Genomic DNA, 20,859 nt, shown 5'->3' with positions numbered 1-20,859 from the left:
ACTTGGGCAAAGTACTCTCCCTTCTGCCTGTCACTGTGTGGCCAAGGAGATAGAATCTGTAAGATAGTAGCAGCGCCACTATGAATATAATACAAATGAAAGGGGTATCTCCCCCAAAGAAAGGAAGTACTAGGCCTCCTTTCTCTTCATCATTGCCATCACTGTAAAATGCTTTGGAGAAAAAAGCTTCCATTTAAAAAAAAATCTACTCCATGCCAAGCACTCTGTAAGATACTTTATATAAATTATTTCCAATTCCCCCAATATTCCTTTGATGTAGAAAATATTACCTCACAGTTCTAGGTGAAAAGACAGACTCATAAATGTTTAGTAAACATCACTTGGGTCTAGAACTTTAAATGCTTTCATTTTACTATTTACATTATTTCTTTTACTTACAAAACTGAAAGTAATATAATTTTCACTGTACTCTGCAATTAGCATATGCTAAAGTTAATGAAAAATAACCAATAGAGACTGACACGACTGGCAATAGTATTCTTTATTAATTTTTCCTTTTGAAGGAGTAGCATGCTTTTTTACAGCGCCTGTAAACATGTCAGTGAGTTTTGAGTTTCTGAGTTTTTATATATATTTTCCCACCCACCCAGGAATGTTAGCATACCATACCACCAACCGCATTACATAATAGTTACTAAAGGCAAGTCAGGCAAAAACAAGGGTAAAATTTTATGGCTAAAAATATTCATAGCAGCAACTTCTAAAAGATGATTTTTACTAAATCAAGTCATTGCACTTGGTCATTTTATTGCTATAGCAAAACAAGGCCATTAAGTTTGTAACGCTTCTCATTTCTGGTTTCAACTGATTGTCTCATTCTGTTCATACATTTCAAGTTTAAATGCAAGCATAAAATGTTTACCAAGACACCTAGAGAGCACTTGGGTTTTTTTCTATGATCACAGTAAGAAGCATATAAAAAAGAACCATCTGTTACTCCAGGCCCACTTTCCCTTCCTATCTACAGACTTAAATTTTCTAAAGAAGTTTCAGAATAACTTTTGGAAAGAAGCTTGTGGTCACAGGCGCGCGCGTGCACACACACACTATTCCTAATATCAGAACACAAGTAGGAAAATTAGTAATATTGTGTTTCAAAGAGTAGCAATTCCTGAACAATACATTCACAAATAACTTGGCAATGACAGAGTCTGTGCTATCCACCTCTCGTCTGTCATTTATGCTCACTCATAGCAAATGATTTATCCCCAAGTAAAGGCTATTATTATGACATAGCATTTTGTGTTATAAACTTTATGAACAAGAATTAACAGAATTCCCATATCAAGAACAAATACTGGTAAGTTGCTAGATTAAAGTTATCAGTTTTCCCTCTGAGTATGAGTTTGTTTGGTTTTCTTTACTTTTTGGTTAATGGCAGAAAAATAGAGACAGTACTTTCATTACTTTTCTATTCTGACTGAGGAAGTTTATAAGCAAATACTTTAAATGTATTTCCAGACTCATGACCATCTTGACTTTATGGGCTAGTGAGAAAATGACCAACAGAAACTTTAAGAACAGCCTGAAATCTGTTGGAAACTTAGAGCGAGGAGGGGTTACTTACAGATTTTTCCAGACAGAAAGCTGGAGGAGGATTTTTAGGATACACTGTTTTTATATCTACTTGAAGACTTTCATTAAAAGAAAATAAGATCTAACTTATTTAACAAGAAGGAAGTCATTCACTTGACAAGTCATTTAAAAACATTAGAATAGGAATGAGCAATTTTGTTCAGCAGTGACCTCATCAGAAGAGCCCAAGGACTTTAACATGAAGTAATTATGTATTGGAATTTCTATTATTTTCTGCTTCAGTTATTTTATTTAAAATGTGACAAAATTTCATTAACACAAGATTTCAGAATTGTAAGATCAAAACTTTAAAGGAAAAATATATCTCCACCACTCAATTTAGTCTATAGGTTAACTAAATGTTGTAAAACCTGAGCATTTACATAATGATAACTTGTCAAAGTATGAAACCGCACATTGAACTTCTGAAAGTTTTGAGTTTTGTTTTCCTAATATTACACTATTAAAAACAAGAGGGAGCAGTATAGAGGATTAAATCACAAGATTATGAAATGAGTAATATATAAGCCTGAAAAATAAGCAGAAAAGCACAGCAATAAGGCTGGTGTTTGCATAATATGTATGTGCTGTAGTTTCTAGGCACAAGGTAAGGGTTAAATTGACATTTTTTGCTCTTTAGACCCAATGAATTTAAAATAGAGCTCCTATTTTCCCAAAAGTATTTAACAATCCAAAACATCTTAACTAAATTCATTTTATAAATCCTATAGTGCAAGCAATATAAAATATTCTATAAGCAGAATTATTTTGATTAATTCATTAGATATTAACTAAATGCACGGTTGAGTAATCTGGTATATAGCTAGGAAACTCCTATTTCATCGCCCAGAATATAAACAGCACTGCAAACAAACAGGCACAACAGTGTAATCCTGGGTAGGAAGCTAAAAGTGAAAGAATACATATATATATACACACACACACACACCAAAAAAGTATATATCCCTTATGTATAATGTATGTGAAAAGTAGTGACTGGAGTTACTATAAAGCTAATTGTCCCTCTCAAATAGTATATTTTACAGATTATTTGTAAAGATATCACCATATTTATAGTATAGATCTCTTTAAAAATAATACTACAAGTTTCAATAAAAAAACTATTGTGAATTTTCCGTTTTATACAGATTCAGTAGTATTTTCAAGCAAACTAAAAAAGAAGTTTGCAATCCCAGCACATAAGAAGTAAGGCCTCTTTTTTTTCTCATATTGGCAAAACAAAATATATAAAAAAATTCACGCTCCCCCTACTTTTCTATAGATATTATAGTTCATATACTCATATTTCTTTACCACAGCATCAGAATTTGTTATTTTTAAGTAACAAGTCAACTGAAGTTCATAGTTTTGCTTCTGAGTCCCCGTATCATTAAAAATTCTGGGTCTGTGCCTCTTCAAGAAGACTGGACAGCTTTCTTCAGTTTCTCTATTTCTACCTAAAATATAAAACATAAATTGAGCAGCAGGTATGAAATCTTTACACTAGTAACATTTCTTTATTTCATCCTATGCCATTAAGATTTGGTCATACTTTCAGGCCTCCAGATGCTGATTTCCATTCTAAAATCTAATTTCCAATGATGTGTACAGACAAAGTCCAACAGAAGAAAATGTCACAATGCAAGTTCCTAAATGGCAGGCGACAACGACACAAAGGCAACTACAGTTGTTTCAGCTGGAACAAGATTAAGACGTGTTTGGAAGAACTGTAAGAAAATCAGCCCTACAAAGAACGAGAACTTTGAAACCAAATAAGAATTATACACACACCTGTAACTAAACCAAGTGGACAGTACAGACAGCAACCCCCCCCCCAAAAAAAACATAAAGGACGAGTTCAGTTCTCCATTTTTCACTTGCAACCGATGTGATGTTGGTAAATTATTTAATCTCACTTGGTTTCAATTTCTGTATCTGTAAATAGTATGTTCTAAATTAAGTTATTTTTAAATCCCAGAAATGCATTTAAGATTCATTTTGACCTGTAGGCAGATTGTATCCTTCAATTTACAGACATTCACAATTCAGAAACTTAAGAAAATTAGAAAAATTCATTAAATTATCACAATAAATACAGAGTTATGTTATTTTGATATATTACAAACTACTAAATTGAGGCTCAGAGAGATTAAATGCCTTGCCAATGGTTCCATGCTAGCAAGTGGCAGAGAACTTGTATTGGTGAAGTCTAAGGCCCTAAGGCGGTTTTATAATCTTCACATTGATACAGTATTTTGATCATCTTTGACCTTTCCTGGCATGTGGAAATATTTAGGCCTTACTATCTCTTGATAGCATCATCCCTCTATCCAACAGTCCACACAAATAACACACACTATGGCTAACCTCTGACAAATAGCTCACTACTAAACGATGAGCATTTTGCTATAGTCAAAAACTGTAATTCAGCATGCTCACAATCTCCTGAGGGATTCTGACCATTCAAGAATGGTTTGTTAATTCCAGGATCTTTCTTGATATTACTCTTCAATTAATATGATTATTGGTTAAACACTTGAAGCAAGATTGGACTGGGCCAATTCTTGGTCTTCAGACTATATGAAGACAAAATTGCTCAATTGTGGCCTAGCATGCTATGATTGTCTTTATTACAAAGTTATACTAACCACCTGCACCAATTTTAATGGAAGAGGGTACAAAGAAAACAGAAAGGAAAAATACTGGTGGAAGAGGGGGTGGGAAAACTAATCCCATATGCAGTCAGTGATACTCCTTACAGACTGCTATTTGTCATAAGTCTAGATATCAGGCAAATATTACATCGCTAGATTTTCTCATCTAGCTCTTTTACGTTCATTGGTGATCTTCAGTGATTTTTATCACTTCTAAGTATAATTTAATGCTATATAATGCTAACTTCATAGTATTTCAAAGTATTACTTTTAATTTTGGGGAAAATATAATTTCTCCTTTAGGCATATGATCCTAAAACTCAAATGCCTAAAGAAGAGTGATTTTATAAATACAAGAGTAAAAACTTTTCCCATTAGGGAAAAAGTTATAGTACAAGTCACTGAGAAGCTAACAGCTGATTTGGCTGGAAAAGCAGAATCAAAGGACTTTCTTCAAAAACAAACAGTTCAGGCCCTGGCCTGGTAACTCAGACTGTCATCCCAATACGCCAAGGTTGCAGGTTCAATCTCCAGTCAGGGCACATGTAAGAAGCAACCAATGAATGCATAAATGAGTAGAATAACAAATCTCTCTCTCAAACCAATAAATAAAATTTTAAAAAGTTAATTTGACTCTTGCCATAATTTTTTTGACATTTTAAATCATATATTGAAATTCAACACTATATTAGTTCCTCTGTACCTATTACCTTATTTTCATGTATGAATGTAAATGTGTATGTATAAAATGTAAGGAATAAAAGTCAAGAAACATTTTTTAAAATTTCTCAATTTCTACTATGTTACACATGGGGAATTTAAGACCTTTTTAACATGTACCCTCTAATATGTAACAATTTGGCAAAAATTTACAAGTTATCTAATATGTACACAGCATTGTGCTTAGAAGCTATGGGCAAAGATGAAACAGACATAGGTCCTACCTCCAACAGTCTTACAGCTAGAAGTACAAAAGAAGTACATAATGTAACAGTGATAAAATAAAAATATATTATGACTTATTAATCTCTTACAAAATAAAGTATATGAGTTTGGATAAACATAAATTATTTTTAATCAGAAGTACCAACTTAAGGTGACTGAGCTAGGCCTTGGGAATCTGTAAGAACTTGGGCATGAGAAGACGAGACAAAAGGAAAATCCAGGAAAATATAACAGGTGTAAAAGTTCAGATGATTATCTGTATGGGACAATGGAGGATCAGCAAGAGAGGAAAGAACAATAAACTAGGATCAGGACATAAAAGACATATGCCAAGTCGAGAAGTGTGAACTTTATTCAGCCTAATAGAAAGTTCTTAAAAGTACTAAGGAAACATTAATTTGAAATAAGAATGAGAGAAACTTCAGCAAGCTAAACAGAAGATAAAGAGCATGAGAAAGGGACAGAAATAGTGGGAACAAGGAGAGAAAGGTTAGGACGTAAAGCTAACAGGCCTAAAAGGGAATGGAATCAGAAAAGAATAGAATAGAAGTATGTACCACATCCTAGAAAGGCAACAAAAGAATCAGAGCAGGAAAAGAAGATGATAAATTTCATAGGGGACATGCTAAGTGTCTACATTCACAGTGGAACATCCAGGAAAACTAATGGCTAAAACAGAAGATAGAAGATGGGACAAGAAGGGTTAGATTTAGACGGAGATGCACTAGAGCTAACCACAATCTTCACGGGCGCAGAGGAGGACAACCAAGGACAGTACTGAGGGAATACTTCATCTACGTTACTAGAAAGAAAGAAGAGATGAAGTTAAAGACAGAAAAATACAGGATCACAAAAACCAAGCAAATCCTTGAAAGAGTGGCAGTGTTAAAATGTGAAATGCCAAGGAACCTGCAGAGACATTGGAGTTGCCATCAGTAAACCAAAAATGCCAGGAGTGAATTCAATGCTAGGACTGAATTAAAGGTGAAGAATTAGAGACTGCTAATGTAGGCTTGTTTTTTGTTTGTTTGCAATAAAAGAATCCCAAATGAAAAAAGAAAACTACCGTAGACCCAGAGGGTATCTGAGGGGGGAAAAAAGGGCGCTAAAAGGAGGCTTTTCTTTGTTTTATGAGATTTAAAAAATAAGAGCATTTTCACAGAAAGAGGAAAGAGCCAGTAAAAGAGATATGCATATAAGAGTAAGAATAGAGTTTTGATAATTTATCAAATACCTTCACATACAACACTTCAAGAACTAAAACGGAATAAGGTTCAGTGACTTCCTCAAGTTCAAACTGTAGAACTTAATCCCTGTAAGCAAAGGTCCTGAAGTCTGGCTGCTTCCGTTAAAAATTTCAGCTCCACTAGCAGTAACTCAATCATTTTAAACCGCAGTTTCCTCACCCTTAAAATGAGAACAATAATCCTTACAAGTTGTTATATGTATCTGATGAGATGATGCACAGAAACTTGTTAAGCCTGACACATGGTTTAGAACTGGAAGTCATGAGTATAAATAAGCCAGAAGAGGAGGTCAAGTTTTTAACAGAAAGTCCCATGTTCTCTCCATCACTGTGCTAACAGAAGAAATGGGTAAGTATGTAATGAGGTAAAAACTGGGAGGCTAAAATACAGAAAGAGTCTCTGAAAAAGGCAGGACACACCTTCTCTGACATATGCAGAAAAGAAGATGACAAATGAAGACCAAAGTCAGTGAGGATGGGGAAAAAGTTAAGGAAGATAAAGAAAATAAGTGAAACTGTCAGTCACCAGCACAGTGAAGATGATGACATTACAGTTACAAAGTCAGCTCTCGGTGAGAAATCCAAGTCAGCAAATCTATCGCCATCCCATCACCACGCCCACCCCCACCCCCAGCTTTGCCCCCAGCAAAAGGAAAGGCCAACTGAACAAAAGAGAACTCTAGCTCCAGAAAGCAGCCTGCAGTGCGCAAGGTCTAGAACTAGACACTCTTAAGAAGCAAGAACCACGTCTGTTTCCTCCACGTGCCTCACGCGCTGCCAGCGAGAGTTAGTGCTCAAGAAGCAGGTGCGATCACATGACAGAATGCAACAGGGAGTCAACAGGAGATTAATTAAATGGCCACTGGCAGCAGGGAGTGTCCAGCTGAAGCGGGACAGCACCATCTGCAGTGGAAGCGATCGCCAAGCTGGGGCGGAAAATGCGCGTCTGCTTTGTGCCGGCTGCAATCTCAACGCTGAGAAATGAATTACCTCGAGATTACTTCTCATTGCCTTCTCTTCTTCCAAATCTTTTCGTAGTTTTTCCAGTTCTCTCCTAAAAATAAAGTCTTTATTACTCTTGAGGCTTTCAATTAAACCATTTGTTTGACTAATGTTACCAGTCTCTGTGTTGCCTAATATCCCAGAACATGGGGAAAACTTTAAAAAGAAGAGAGCCATGTTGATTGAGAAAAATTTCAAAATCTCTAGATGGAATGGTTCAGTATTACAATTAATACTCAGCAAAACATGGCAAAACTACCTGAGATTAAAAAAAATTTTTTTTAACTGAGTACAGAAGAGCTCATGATAAAAATAAGAAATAATAACTGGCTTTTAGAAGCAATTTCCCATATTCAGTTGCCATGCATTTCCCAGGCTGGGCACTCTAAGAGACTAAACAATTTGGTAAAACAAATATCAAAATATGTCCCAGTCAAAGGCAAATTAGTTTATTTAATAAGATAACCTGGACTTTACATTTCTCTTTCTCTCTCTTTTTAAAAAAATTAAATGTTATATTAAATCCCCAAACCAAACCAATAAAAAAAACTTCAGCCAACCACCCCTCTTCTTTAACTCATGTGTTCATTTTTCTGTGCCCCTTTTATGTCTTTATAGAGTCAATTTTTCCCTCCATAACTCTCAGTATATATTCTATGTGTGTCTTTTTCACAAAGTATTTTAAGAAATTTCCGTGCTGCTAAAATTTTCCTATTTCTGATGACTGCTGTTTGGTATTCAAATAACCAGGTTTTTTGTTTTGTTGGCTGGTTTTGGGGGGAACAAAAGAAATGGGAGGAATTAAAAACTTAACATCATGAACACATCAGTGGATCCAATTTTTAAATAAAAAAGTGTGGACATTTTCAGTCTCTCGATATACTAGGAAAATTATCTTCAACAGTACTGTAGAAATAGTTTGAGAAACTTGTGAAAACTCTCATGAAGAAAGAATATATGAGAAAGAAAGGAAGTTTTAAATTATATACTATCAAAACTAATTTCTGTGGTTTCAATGATTACAAAACCGTATTTTGAGTAAATTTTCTACTGAGTACACTTTTAAAAATATCTAACTCAAATTTATCTAGAGCTTAGTCTGACATGTGATATAAAATGCACTTCTAAGCTATTTAACTTCCTAGTTCCATAAAGTTTTCCTAAATAAAATGATTCCTTTGCCCAATTATTCTATTACTCTGAGTTTATTATATATTTAAATTACATCTAAATTAGGATCTACTCCTAGAATATTTGTCCTGTTCTCTTTATCTATATTTACAATAGTGTTATATTATTCTAAGTATTTGCTTTTTGTTCTGATAATTACCACTTTCACATTTTTATTGCTTTTCAAAAACACATTTACAACTATAAACTTTTTATATAACATTGTTTTCTCTCTACAAGAATAAGATCAAATTACACATCTTGTTTTGTAACTCTTCTACTGAAGAAATGAATTACTGATGTATTCCTCTGCCAACCTCTCCATGTCAATCTCCCTCAATTTTTAAATGACTTGTTCTATGCATTTGTGGATTTAATACTGAATGCATAAAGACTATTTATGTATTTAAAGCTATAAAGATATAATAACAAAGCAAAAACGTAAGAACTCCAAGTCAGCTTAGGTAATAAAATATTAACACCAGTATCTTGGATGCCCAAAAGTGACCTTCTCTTCTCAATCCCACTTTCCCCCTCTCCTTCATAGGGTAAGTTTTATAGTATTTATTGTTCCTTTTCTTCTTTCTAATTCTACCACATACACAAATATATCATGAAACAATATACTGTTTGCTGTTGTATGCTTTTCAACTTTATGTAAATAAAATAATACTGTATGTATGTCTCTAAGTTACTTTTCCCACCCCCAACGGTTTTTAGATTAATTCATGTTGACACATGTAGCCATAATTCATTTATTTTTATCGCCACACACTATATAGTATTTCTCTGTATCAATACACACATATCTATATGGATATACATATACCTATATATACACTCTCTCCTGTGACACACTTTAGTGCCATCTGTTTCATTTTTCCAGAGGAAATAAAGACTTCTAAAATATCTCATGTTTTAAAATATATGTAAGTCATAAATATTTTATTCATCCTTCAGCAAATTTATGAGCACCAACAGGCAAATTGTATATGTAATTATTAGTTCATTAAGCACACTTGGTATCAGAAATGTAAAATGTCAAAATCAACAAATCAGGAGAGTTCTCGGGTACATGGGTGGTGCTCAGTAAATATTTGCTAGATGAAAGAACTTATAGTTTATAATGTGCATACTGCAGAATCTGTGAAAAAAATGTGCTGGACTCAGAGAAACTAGAGGAGTCAAGAAAGAGCCATCATGTATCAAATTACAAACACCCTGTCTATATACAGGATATACATATGCCTGAGATGCTATTTAAGTAGTTGCTTAAGATAAATTTTTTACATGTATCCAAGAGACATTTATAAAAGTGCTCTGCAAACTATAAATACATATTATTCATCTCAATACTGTTTTTAATAAAGAACCAAATGCCAGCTGGGTACTGGGGGAGAAATGGTAAACTGAAGCTCAGAGGTAACATGGTTTCTGGTAGTGACTTTTACACCAGATTCCACATCCCATGAAATACTTGTAGAGGCTACAGGAGACGGTGAGAAAGGAAAAGGGTGAGAAAGGAAAAGAGCACCTGAACCCTCACCACCCTCAGTTCAGTAGATCTTTGAGCTGTTTTAACTACTGGCTTTTGCAAAAAATGTCCATAACTTTCACTTAGGGTATGTATCACCACATACTATTATCAAAAACTTTCTTAGGTAACAGGTGGGTCTTAGAGACCACCTATCCCAACCTATTGGTTTTATGAATATGCAGCTTGACCCTAGCAGAAAGAACAATCAAACTCCTCTAAGAAATAAACATATAAAAAGATACACCCCAGATCCAACATATAACAAATGGTTTTTAGATTTTTTTTAAGACCAATTAACCCGTGTTTGACCAGAAAACTTCTAGTCTTAAATTATAGGTGTGCCTGTATCTTTTCTATAATTGGGCTACTAAAACAAGTTTTCTAATTCAAGTTTTTTGCCAAGTGGAGACAAGCACTATTAATGGAAATTTCTTTGAAAACATAGTTCATACAAGTAATTTGGAAGACTACATCTTTACTTCAAATGATTTGGAAGAATTCTTTACACAAGTGTCAAGTAGTAACCAGAGAAGCAAACAAGGACTACTTACCCATGATCCTTTTTCAGTGCTTCCACAATGCACAGCAGTTCAATCATTTCAGCTTTAAGTTCATCCAGGGAATTTTTTTTCCCATCATCTGCTTCTAATTTAGCTTTGATGTCTAATGGAGTTAAAAAAGCAGCCACATTTGGTTTTGAAGGACTTGAAGGTGTTGAAAGGTACAGAGATGGCTGAAAATACAATAGAAATTTTTGTGATTTTACTTGTATTCAGGTTTAATATTAAAGTTCAAAAGGTTTTTATAGCAAGGAGATGAATACAGCAAAGAGATGAATAAAGTCAAGATAAATGGTAAATGGAAATACTAAAAGCAGCTTGATGTTCATAACTAGAAAAACCACCACACCAAAGAGTAACTTGGCAATCACTAGTGATTTTTGTGAAAAATAGCAAGGGTTTTGTTTTCTAAAAAAAATTTTTTTAAGAAAATGCATTAGATTTATATTATGAATGGTTTGCCTAGTGGACTATCTAGAAGCAAGAATATACAGTCCCCCCTTACCCACAAAGTTTCATTCTCTGTACTTTCAGTTACCTGCAGTCAACTGCGGTCTCAAAATATTAAATAAACAATTCCAGAGATTATAATTCATGTTTTAAATTGCATGCCATTCTTAGTAGTGTGATGAAATCTCGAGATGTCTCGATGTCCTGCCCAGAACGTGAATCATCCCCTTGTCCTGTGTATTCACGACGCATATATGACACTCTCGCCGGTTAGTCACTTTGCAGGATCTTGGTTATCAGATAAATTGCTCCTGGTATCACAGTGCTTGTGTCCAAGTAACCCTTATTTTACTTAATAATGGGCCCGTACCACAACAGTTGTGATGCTGGCAATTTGAATGCAGAGAAGCCATAAAGTGCTTCCCATAAGTAAAAAGGCATGTATGTATGTATTAAAAAACATTAGATGTATGTATATGTGTTCCAGTACTAACCATGGGGGTGTGGCAGCGATAAGGGGGGAATACTGTATCACCATTACTGTATTGTTTTGATACTTCATATTAAAGTTATTTTTTAGAATATCCAAAGAGCTTCACTTACAAATAATTATGAAGTGCATGAAGAGGCATTAAAATGAATAAATGGTGTGAAACCCTTTTACTAGTTCACTAAAATAACAGCAGATAAAATTTCAATAGACTGCTAACTGCTGAGACTCAGATTAAGCATATCTGATTAATTGGAATAGCAGCCAAATGCTCTGAAATGAATTTGAGGAAGAAAGATGACCTTCTTAAATATAAGATGAGTTCCAGTTGTGGAAATACTACTTTAATTAAAAATGGCAGGAGTTTGGGATTCAAGATGGCAGCGGACTGAGTAAAAGCTACACTGACACTCTCCTAGGACCAAACTGGAATTACAACTAAAATATAGAAAAACAATCTTGAATAATCAACTGCAACTGAAGACGAGCTGGGGAGCACCCTCATAACCAAGGAGGAAAAGTGGAGACCCCATTGAGACTGGCAGAAAGTGCAGAGGTATGAGAGGGCTGGCTGGGCTCCCACAGGCAGCAGCTGAAGGTCAGCAGGGATATCTCAGCTGTGGGGGTTCCCACTGAGGACTCTGGGGCCTAAACCCTAGGCTGGGCTTCCCAGCCAAGAGCACCAGAACTGAGAAAGGTGCCCACATAACACCTGGCTGTGAAAAGCAGCAGGGTTTCTGTCTGCCAGGGAGAGGCGGCTGGAAAATGCAGGCACCCTCTTAAAGAGTCAACACACAAAGTTTCGTGTACAGCCACTCACCTTGGGCTCCAGCAGAGGGAGGGCAGAGTGGACTGGAGCTGTGTAAGGAGAATCTAGAGTTGTGGGCTCTGGAGATAGAGCTCAGGGGGCACCCCTCTGGATTCCTATACCCAGTTATTCCCCCAGACTGCAGAGGCAGACATTCACCTTCCAAGCAGCTTTTGCCTGAGGGGGAAGCAATTGCACCACCCACTGAAAATCTCCCACCCCACCCTGTGGAGTTTCTACAGCCTAAGGCTCATTAAGAGAATCATATTAATTAGCCTGCAGGCAGAGGCAGACCTCATCTGTTTCTGGACCCGGGCCTTGGAAAAGCAGACTTTGGTGTGCATCTTGGTCCTGTCCAAACACACCCAGCCACAACAGAGGGGACCTCAAGTCGTGGGTTGTTGATAGCTCCCAACAGGGTACTCAAGGCCAGTCACAAACAGCATCTGATATTGGCCAGCACCAGAGACCATCCAAAGACTGGGAGTCCTAGCAGATCTACCTAATACATAGAAATAAACCCAAGTAGGCAGCCAAAATGGGGAGGCAAAAAACAAGCCCCAAATGAAAGAACAAGAGAAGTCTCCAGGAAAAGAGCTAAATGAAATGGAGATAAGCAATCTATCAGATATAGAGTTCAGAATACTGATCAGAAATGCTCACCAGCATGAAAAAAGATATAGAAACTATGAAGGAAATTAAGAATGACATAGCAGAATTAAAGAATATATTGGAAGAAATAAACAGCAGACTAGAGGAAGCTGAGGACTGGATCAGTGGATTAGAAGAGTAAAAAAAATCAATCAGAAAACCAAAAAGAAAAAACAGTTGAAAAACAGGACGACAGTGTAAGGGAGCTGTGGGACAACATGAAATGTAACAATATTCACATCAGAGGAGGTCGAAAGTAAGCAAGGGTTAGACAGCCTGTTTGAAGAAATAATGGCAGAAAACTTCCCTAACGTGGTCATAGAAAAAGTCATTCAAGTTCAGGAGGCACAGAGTCCCAAGCAAGAAGAACCCAAAGAGGCCGACGCCCAGACATATCATAATTAAAATGCCAAAAATTCAAGACAAAGAGAGAATCTTAAAGGCAGCAAGAGAAAAGCAATGTTACCTACAAAGGAGCTCCCATAAGGCGGTCAGCTGATTTCTCATTAGAAACTCTACAGGCCAGAAGGGAATGGCATATAGTATTCAAGGTAATGTAAAATGAGGATCTGAAACCAAGACTATTCTACTTATCCAGCAAGGCTATCATTCAAAATAGATGGTGAAATAAAGAGCACCCCTGACAAAAAAAGGCTAAAGGAGTTTATCACCACCAAACCAGCATTGCAGGAAATGTTGAAGGGACTGCTGTAATAATAAAATAGAGAAACATAGGCACAAATAATTAAAATGGCAATAAATAAGGACCTATCAATAATAACCGTAGGGGAGAGAATGACAGCAATATAGTCATACTCGGGGACTTTAACATCCCACTGACTTCACTGGATAGATCTTCCAGACAAAAAGTCAACACAGAAACAGTAACTAAATGGCACACTAGATCAGATGGATTTAAGTAATATTTATAGAACATTTCACCCCAAAGCTGCAGAATATACATTCCTCTCAAGTGCACATGGGTCATTCTCAAAGACAGACCACGTTAGGACACAAAACCAGTCTCTACGAAGACTGAAATCATATCAAGCATCTCAGATCACAAGGACATGAAATTAGAAATCAACTACAGTAAAAACACTCAAAACATTCAAACACATGGAAGCTAAGTAACATGTTATTAAAGAATGAATAGGTTACCAATAAAATCAAGAAAGAAATCAAAAACTTCCTGGAAACAAATGAAAATGAGCACACAACAACCCCAAATCTATGGGACACAGCAAAAGCAGTCCTAAGAGGGAAGTTCATAGCACTGAAGGCCTACCACAAAATGCAAGAAAAATTTTTAGTGAACTATCTAACCGTACAACTTAAAGAATTAGAAGGCTCCCCTGTGAAGCTGTATGGACCAGGACTGTTGTTTGCTGGGAGTTTTTTTTATTATTGCTTCGATTTCCTCAGTTGTTATTAGCCTACTCAGGTTTTCTGATTCTTCCTGATTCAGTTTTACATAATCTCACTCATATGTGGAATCTAATAAACAAAACAGACTGAGGAACAAAATAGATCCAGAGACATAGAAGCATGGAACAGACTAATGAATCTCAGTGGGAAGGTGGGGGTGGGGAATTGGGTGGGGAGAGACTAATTAAAGAACTTATATGCATATATGTATAACCCATGGACACAGACAACAGTGTGTTGAAGGCCTGGGGGTGGGGTGGGGACCAGATGTGGGGTGGAGGGATCAATGGGGGAAAAAAAGGGAGGATATCTGTAATACTTTCAATAAAGATAAATTAAAAAAATAAAATAAAGGTAAAAAAACCAAATTTTTAAAAAAATGGCAGGAGTTTAGAAGAGTTAACACTATCTATTAGATGGAAGAATCCATATATTCTGCCACTCATTCCAGTAATAAGCACATTCAGTGCCTTATTATGGTGCAAAACATCAACCTACGTAAGAAGTAAACAAGTGAATGCTTCTGACCTAATGAGTGTATGTTTAATGAAAATAAAATAGATGTATAGACTTATGTGTTAAGAAACAGAAAACATAACATTTCTGTATTACTCATTTAAAATAATGTGAGATGATCTTAAAAGAAGATCTACAGAAAATAGTGTGACTTAGCTTTAACAACTCAGTTTTTTAGCAGGTATTATTTAATTTCTTGGCAGAAGAGCTAATTCTTCAAGGACACTTCAAATTACATAGCTTTGATGGTTAAAAAGAATCTTAAAAAGTACACAAACCTTAGACCACAATGCACACCTCACCTTTGGAGAGCTGCAGGAATCCTTTTTAAGTTCAGATGGCTTTATGTTGGCACTATCATCTTCTTTTGGTGACTTCAAGACTTTTTCTGGGCTTTGAGTTGGCTAAATGATATTTTTTTAAATGAAGAAACAGAAAACACCAAAGAAAAAAAATTTAGTACTTGGATAATAAAGTAAGGTTTATCTCTGTTCCCAGCATGTACTGTTCCAGCTTTCCATTATTAACAGGATGTTACATAATTTCAAGCTGAATAAGGCCCTTGCAGATCTTGAGGGAAAAACAGGTTCCCTCTCAGCAGTGAAAATTTTCTCTACTTAGGTCATTTAAAAGCACCATCATGCTTATGAGCTAATATATTAGCAATAAAGTATTATTAATATCCTGGGTTATGTATAGAAAGCATAAAAAGAAGTTGCACATTTAAATACCAGGATCAGTACTACAAAAATCACTTCCTACTTCAAGGAGAAAGATGTTCTCCAACTTTCCTAAAATGAGTATATACCACTCAACTTAATTATTGTTGTTGGACAGGCAGATTATACAATACCCTGTGTCCTCTTCTGAGTGCTCTGTGATTATGGTCTCAGGACAACTCTATTTCTGGTTCTGGAACCTTCCATCCCAGCTCTGTTAAATGAGCAGGACACATTCCCCACATCTCCTTAAATACAACCAACCATGTACCACTTGAGTACATTAGCTATCTTCCTGATTTTTAAACTTTAGTAAAACTATAATGCCTCCCTCAGTCTTCTCTTCAGAAGGACTCTGGATCTACTAAATTCCTTGTTTTACAACAATGAGTAACTCACAGAATGTCCGCCATTGAAGCGGCCAGGCAACCTTCTTCCAGGCATCTTCGGTCTATTTGCAGTGAGATGTAGCAAGTTTTCTGAGGAAGCTATGTCATCAAAATTCACAATATCTGGAGAATAAAATTCAGTGTATCCACTAAGAAATAACTGTGCATTTTAAAAGGTAAAAAGTATTTCTGGATTTTTCAACAAACTATAAAGTAAAAGGAATCACAAGCTGACCTGTGCTTTTCATATGCATTTAGAAAACAACACTCACCCATAAAAAACAAACATCCTCTTTACCTGATACATTTTATAGCACAAGGCTTTAGTAACAATATATAATTCATACTTTTAATAGACTTAGACCAGAGCGTTCTTCTAGAAAGATATAAACCTATACTTGTCACAAGCTGTTGTTACATAAAAAAGCTCTCAAGTTCTTGCTTATAAAAAAAAATTTATTTCTCATAACTAATTACAATAGATATCAGAAAATTAAAACAAAAAGTTTGTTTTAAACTTCAGGTAGTATCCTGATACTCAAAATTTAAGGACGGCCCAGCCGGGTGTGGCTCAGCAGTTGAGTATTGAGCTAGGGTCTAGGAGATCACGGTTCGACTTCCAGTCAGGGCATATGCCCGGGTTGCGGGCTCAATCCCCAGCAGGGGGCGTGCAGGAGGCAACAGATCAATGACGATTCTCTCATCATTAACGTTTTTCTCTCTCCCTCTCCCTTCCTCTCTCTGAAATCAGATTTTTTTTTTAATTTTTTTTTAAATTTAAGGCCGCAACTCTATCTGGGACCCTTCTGCTTTCCAGTTGCTTTTCTCAATGCAAAGTCAAAGTATAATTTAATGTGTCTTGGTATATGTATAAATATATATATGTATGTACACAGTCTACTGCAGCTGGGATGCACACTGTTTATAATTCAGTGCACTTCTGCTGAGACATCACCATGTTTAGGAATCATAAGGTAGCTATAAATCTAAGGCAGGTGGGAGATCAAGAAAAAATTGTATATATATCATTCACTTGTTTCCCCGCCATCAAAGGCTGGTGGACCTCTGACCCAGTAACAGGTGTAAAGACAAATCTAGATAATTCGTATCTCTGAAACAACAGTATAATGCCTTCACTTTTTCTACATGATCCAGAACACCTCGCTAAAGGGAGCTGATCTTTAATTTTAATTTTGAAGCCCAGGTATCTGTAAGTATACAAGAACCTTAAGGTTAACTCCAGATACTTCCACTGTCAGTATCTTCCTTAAGCCCAGATTGCAAATTAGGAATATTAATCACAGTAAAGATACTTGAAATGGCAGATTTCTTTGGCTAGTCTTCCAGGTATAGAATCTTCTTCACATTACCACTGCCTGGATGTTTATGTGCTTTTAGATGTCTCACCTCATTATTTTGTTATTTTGTAAAAGAACCCAAAGATTCTAATCATTACTGCCCTCAGCTTATTCATCAATTTTCATATTCAAAGTAATTCATTTAGATAAATTTTTTAAAGGGAAGAAGGACAGAAAGCGTAAGGCAGAGGAAGAGGTACCACGCTGTATGGCGATATGCATTTTGTGACCACTTTAAATGTCTGCTGACCACTTAATTCCCCTCCACCTTCACATTCTGGGATTAGATCTACTCACTAGGTTAATATATCACAACAGGCAATCTAATGTGCTTGGTTTAATTATTGTCTTCAGTCATTCAATAATTGTCTATAAGTAATTATAAAATATAACAAACCATAAGAAACACAATGGTTTTAACGGAAAAGGCATTATACAGTGTGAAAGACCTTGAGTTTAAATATATATTTAAATACCTCACTTTATCTGTAAATGTCACCAACAAAGTAAATAATGTTTTTAAAATGTTAAAAATATACTATAGTTTAAAGGATAAAAAATTGTTTTACAATGATGTTTATTGACAACCTAAAAAAAATCTTGAAAAGTACAATCCAGTCATTTTGGCTCATGGAGATTATTTTCAAATGCATATTTAAGCAACTTGCAGAAAGAAAAAGAAATAAGCAGAAAAACATAGGAAGGGATGAAGATAAATGAAACTGAAAGGGTAAATAAAAGGTAGGTTTACAAAATTATACATCATGCTCATGTAAAAAGGCCTTTCATATGTCCAGTTTTGGGCTACAATATCAAGGCAAACAATTTTACTATTCTAAATCTCTCTCAGGTCCTCCATTTAAGCCATTAGGTTAGTAAAATGAAATAGTGCACATTTTGGACTCATGCTATACTTGAACACATTTAAATTTCCCTGAAAATAATAACAGATTTAGACTGTACACGTGGCATAAATGGCATGACAACCATTTAACTCCTGCAATCATATTGTCACTCTGCCAGCCATTTACATTTCTAAATATTGCCTAAGAAAACGTGGAGTTTTTAAAAATCATAATGAAATATCAAATTTTGGGAGAAAATAAACTGACTTTTATGGTTTTTCAATTAAACGAAAAACTTTTATCAAAAAATACCTTAAACTAATCAGGAAAATTTTTCCAACGTGAATTTTATTTAAAAATGGAAAACCAAAGGGTTAGAATAGACAGACAACATGTACACTTTTAGTAAAATTACAACAAAAAAAAATCAATGTGCACCACCTATTTATACTAAATAAACTATTTTGATTTCTTTTATAAATTGTTATCTTACCAAAATGGAGAAAGGTAGAATAATTTCCTGACACGTAAGAAGGGAAACATGGCAAACAGGCTAGGAAACAAAATCTGGAAAGAAAAGTCAAGGATAGAAATGTCTAGAAAAAAGACTAAACCAAAAAAATTATTTTACAAAGCAGGAAAAAGGAACAGTTGTAGAACGAATAGAACCAGTTCAATGTTTAGCATATACCTATTACAAATCATCTACACTTACATAAGATGTGTACTGGATTTTAGACTTTTTTAAATTTTGTTTTTCAAAGGGAAAACTATAATGAGTATAAATTTCAATAGACATTTAACTAGAAAGAAGCATTTTTTATTACTCACTGAATACCAAGACAGTTTCCAAAAGGATGTTTTAGTGCTAATATTAGTAGTCAAAGTAATACATCAATATATTAACAACTTATTAATATAATTTTAACTAAAACTAAATTTCCTTTTAGTCAAGTTTCAGTCTTCAGTAAATGATAGTAAATATGAGAAAATTTTAATTCTATGATCTAATAGAAGAAAACTATATTAAATATTCTTTTTAAGTATCTCACTATAAAAATGCAACTCAATACAACACTTGAAATCTCATACATATATAAATGAAAATTCAGTAATGTCCTATGATACTCTCTAGAATGACAGCAAGGATATTATTAGAAAATACAAATTTTAATCTCTGCTCTTATCCCTGGTAAATTCTACATTTTGGAGTATGGGGATTTGTACTGTTTTTGTATCCTAGTTCTAATACAGTATCATTTTTTCACAGTGTCTACCACTGAATGGGTAGGTACAGAAAAATTGTACCATAATTCTTTCTGGAAGAAATAAATGAATACATACTGGGAAAGTAATTCAAACAAAAATAGATCAACTATCAAAAAGAACTAAAGAGAAAGAATGGTTCCCTATTTAAAAATAAAGGCTTTGGATCAAATCATGTATGTATTTCTAAACTTTCCTTTTATCCCAAGAAGAATTTACCACAGAAAAAGAATTTAAAAAGATAAAATACTATACTCTAAGAATACTTCATCACATCAGCTGTGCTTTCTCAATGACATAGCTATGTTACCGCTAAATATTCTATCTTATATTTTAAAACAAATTGTAAATCCATTTTACTTCCTGGAAAACTGACTATTTTAGAAATAGTTAGACCACATAAACTTTAATTAACCAGTAGTGGCAGTGAGATTATCCTAGCCAATTTTTGATGAAGTGTTTAAAAACACACAATTAAAACATGGTTATAACAGCTCTATAATTTGTAGTACTATTTTATATCATATATGAGGCTATATATACACTTTTCAAAAGGAAAAAGAAAACCAAATTGACTGTTCTAGGAATGTTTTTCTTATATGTACAAAAGTCAGAGTATATATTTATATACATATATGTGTTTTATATGCCTTTATATACAGGAAAATCCTGAGAGTAGAATCAGGAATTTACATCCTTTATAGATAGGAGCAGAACCAGAATGAGATGGGGTTAAAATGGAGGAGGGGAGCAGAAGGAAAGTAACTTTTTATAACAACTTTCACATCAGGTATTCCAGTAAGTATCATAGAGATTTTGGGGCACTCAAATGTTAGTTAAGCAAGAAAATAGATTACATAGAAGAAACATGCCAATAATGATCATCAGCTAATAATTTACAACCCACATTGTTTAACAACAATGTCAGTGTCCTTTCTACTACATCATTTCACCTGATATTATTTATTACTTTACATAATAAAACTAAAGAAATTTTTGTATTTTTTTAAACTTTCTGAAACTTACATTGAAGAGCTAGATTGATATGCTGTTTAAAGATTTTAAAACCTCAAATTGAGCCCACAATATAATTTAAAATATACCTCAACCTAATGCCAAACTTAAGGCTGTATTTGATGCAAAACAGTTTCCAAAGAAGAGGTAAAACACTTTTCTACTCCATGTACTAAGAACATGATATACTAATAAAAAGGAAATAAGGAACAGCC

At 34.7% G+C, this 20,859-nt stretch overlaps 1 protein-coding gene across 1 annotated transcript in view; it reads right to left on the bottom strand.

Annotated features, from left to right (window-relative positions):
- Positions 1 to 483: 483 nt before the first annotated feature.
- Positions 484 to 20,859, bottom strand: part of CD2AP (CD2 associated protein) — a 98,669-nt gene continuing 78,293 nt past the window's right edge. The window contains exons 14-18 of the mRNA XM_081141592.1: positions 16,172 to 16,284; positions 15,356 to 15,457; positions 10,702 to 10,883; positions 7,432 to 7,495; positions 484 to 3,053 (exon numbers count right to left, since the gene is read on the bottom strand). Coding sequence (XP_080997718.1) covers positions 3,012 to 3,053; positions 7,432 to 7,495; positions 10,702 to 10,883; positions 15,356 to 15,457; positions 16,172 to 16,284 — 503 coding nt within the window. The 3' untranslated portion in view covers positions 484 to 3,011. The remainder of the gene's footprint in view (positions 3,054 to 7,431; positions 7,496 to 10,701; positions 10,884 to 15,355; positions 15,458 to 16,171; positions 16,285 to 20,859) is intronic.

The sequence above is a fragment of the Miniopterus schreibersii genome (genome assembly GCF_964146895.1).
Source record: "Miniopterus schreibersii genome assembly, chromosome: 6".
Classification (NCBI taxonomy): Eukaryota; Metazoa; Chordata; class Mammalia; order Chiroptera; family Miniopteridae; genus Miniopterus; species Miniopterus schreibersii.
This window is presented reverse-complemented; position numbering and strand designations above follow the sequence as displayed.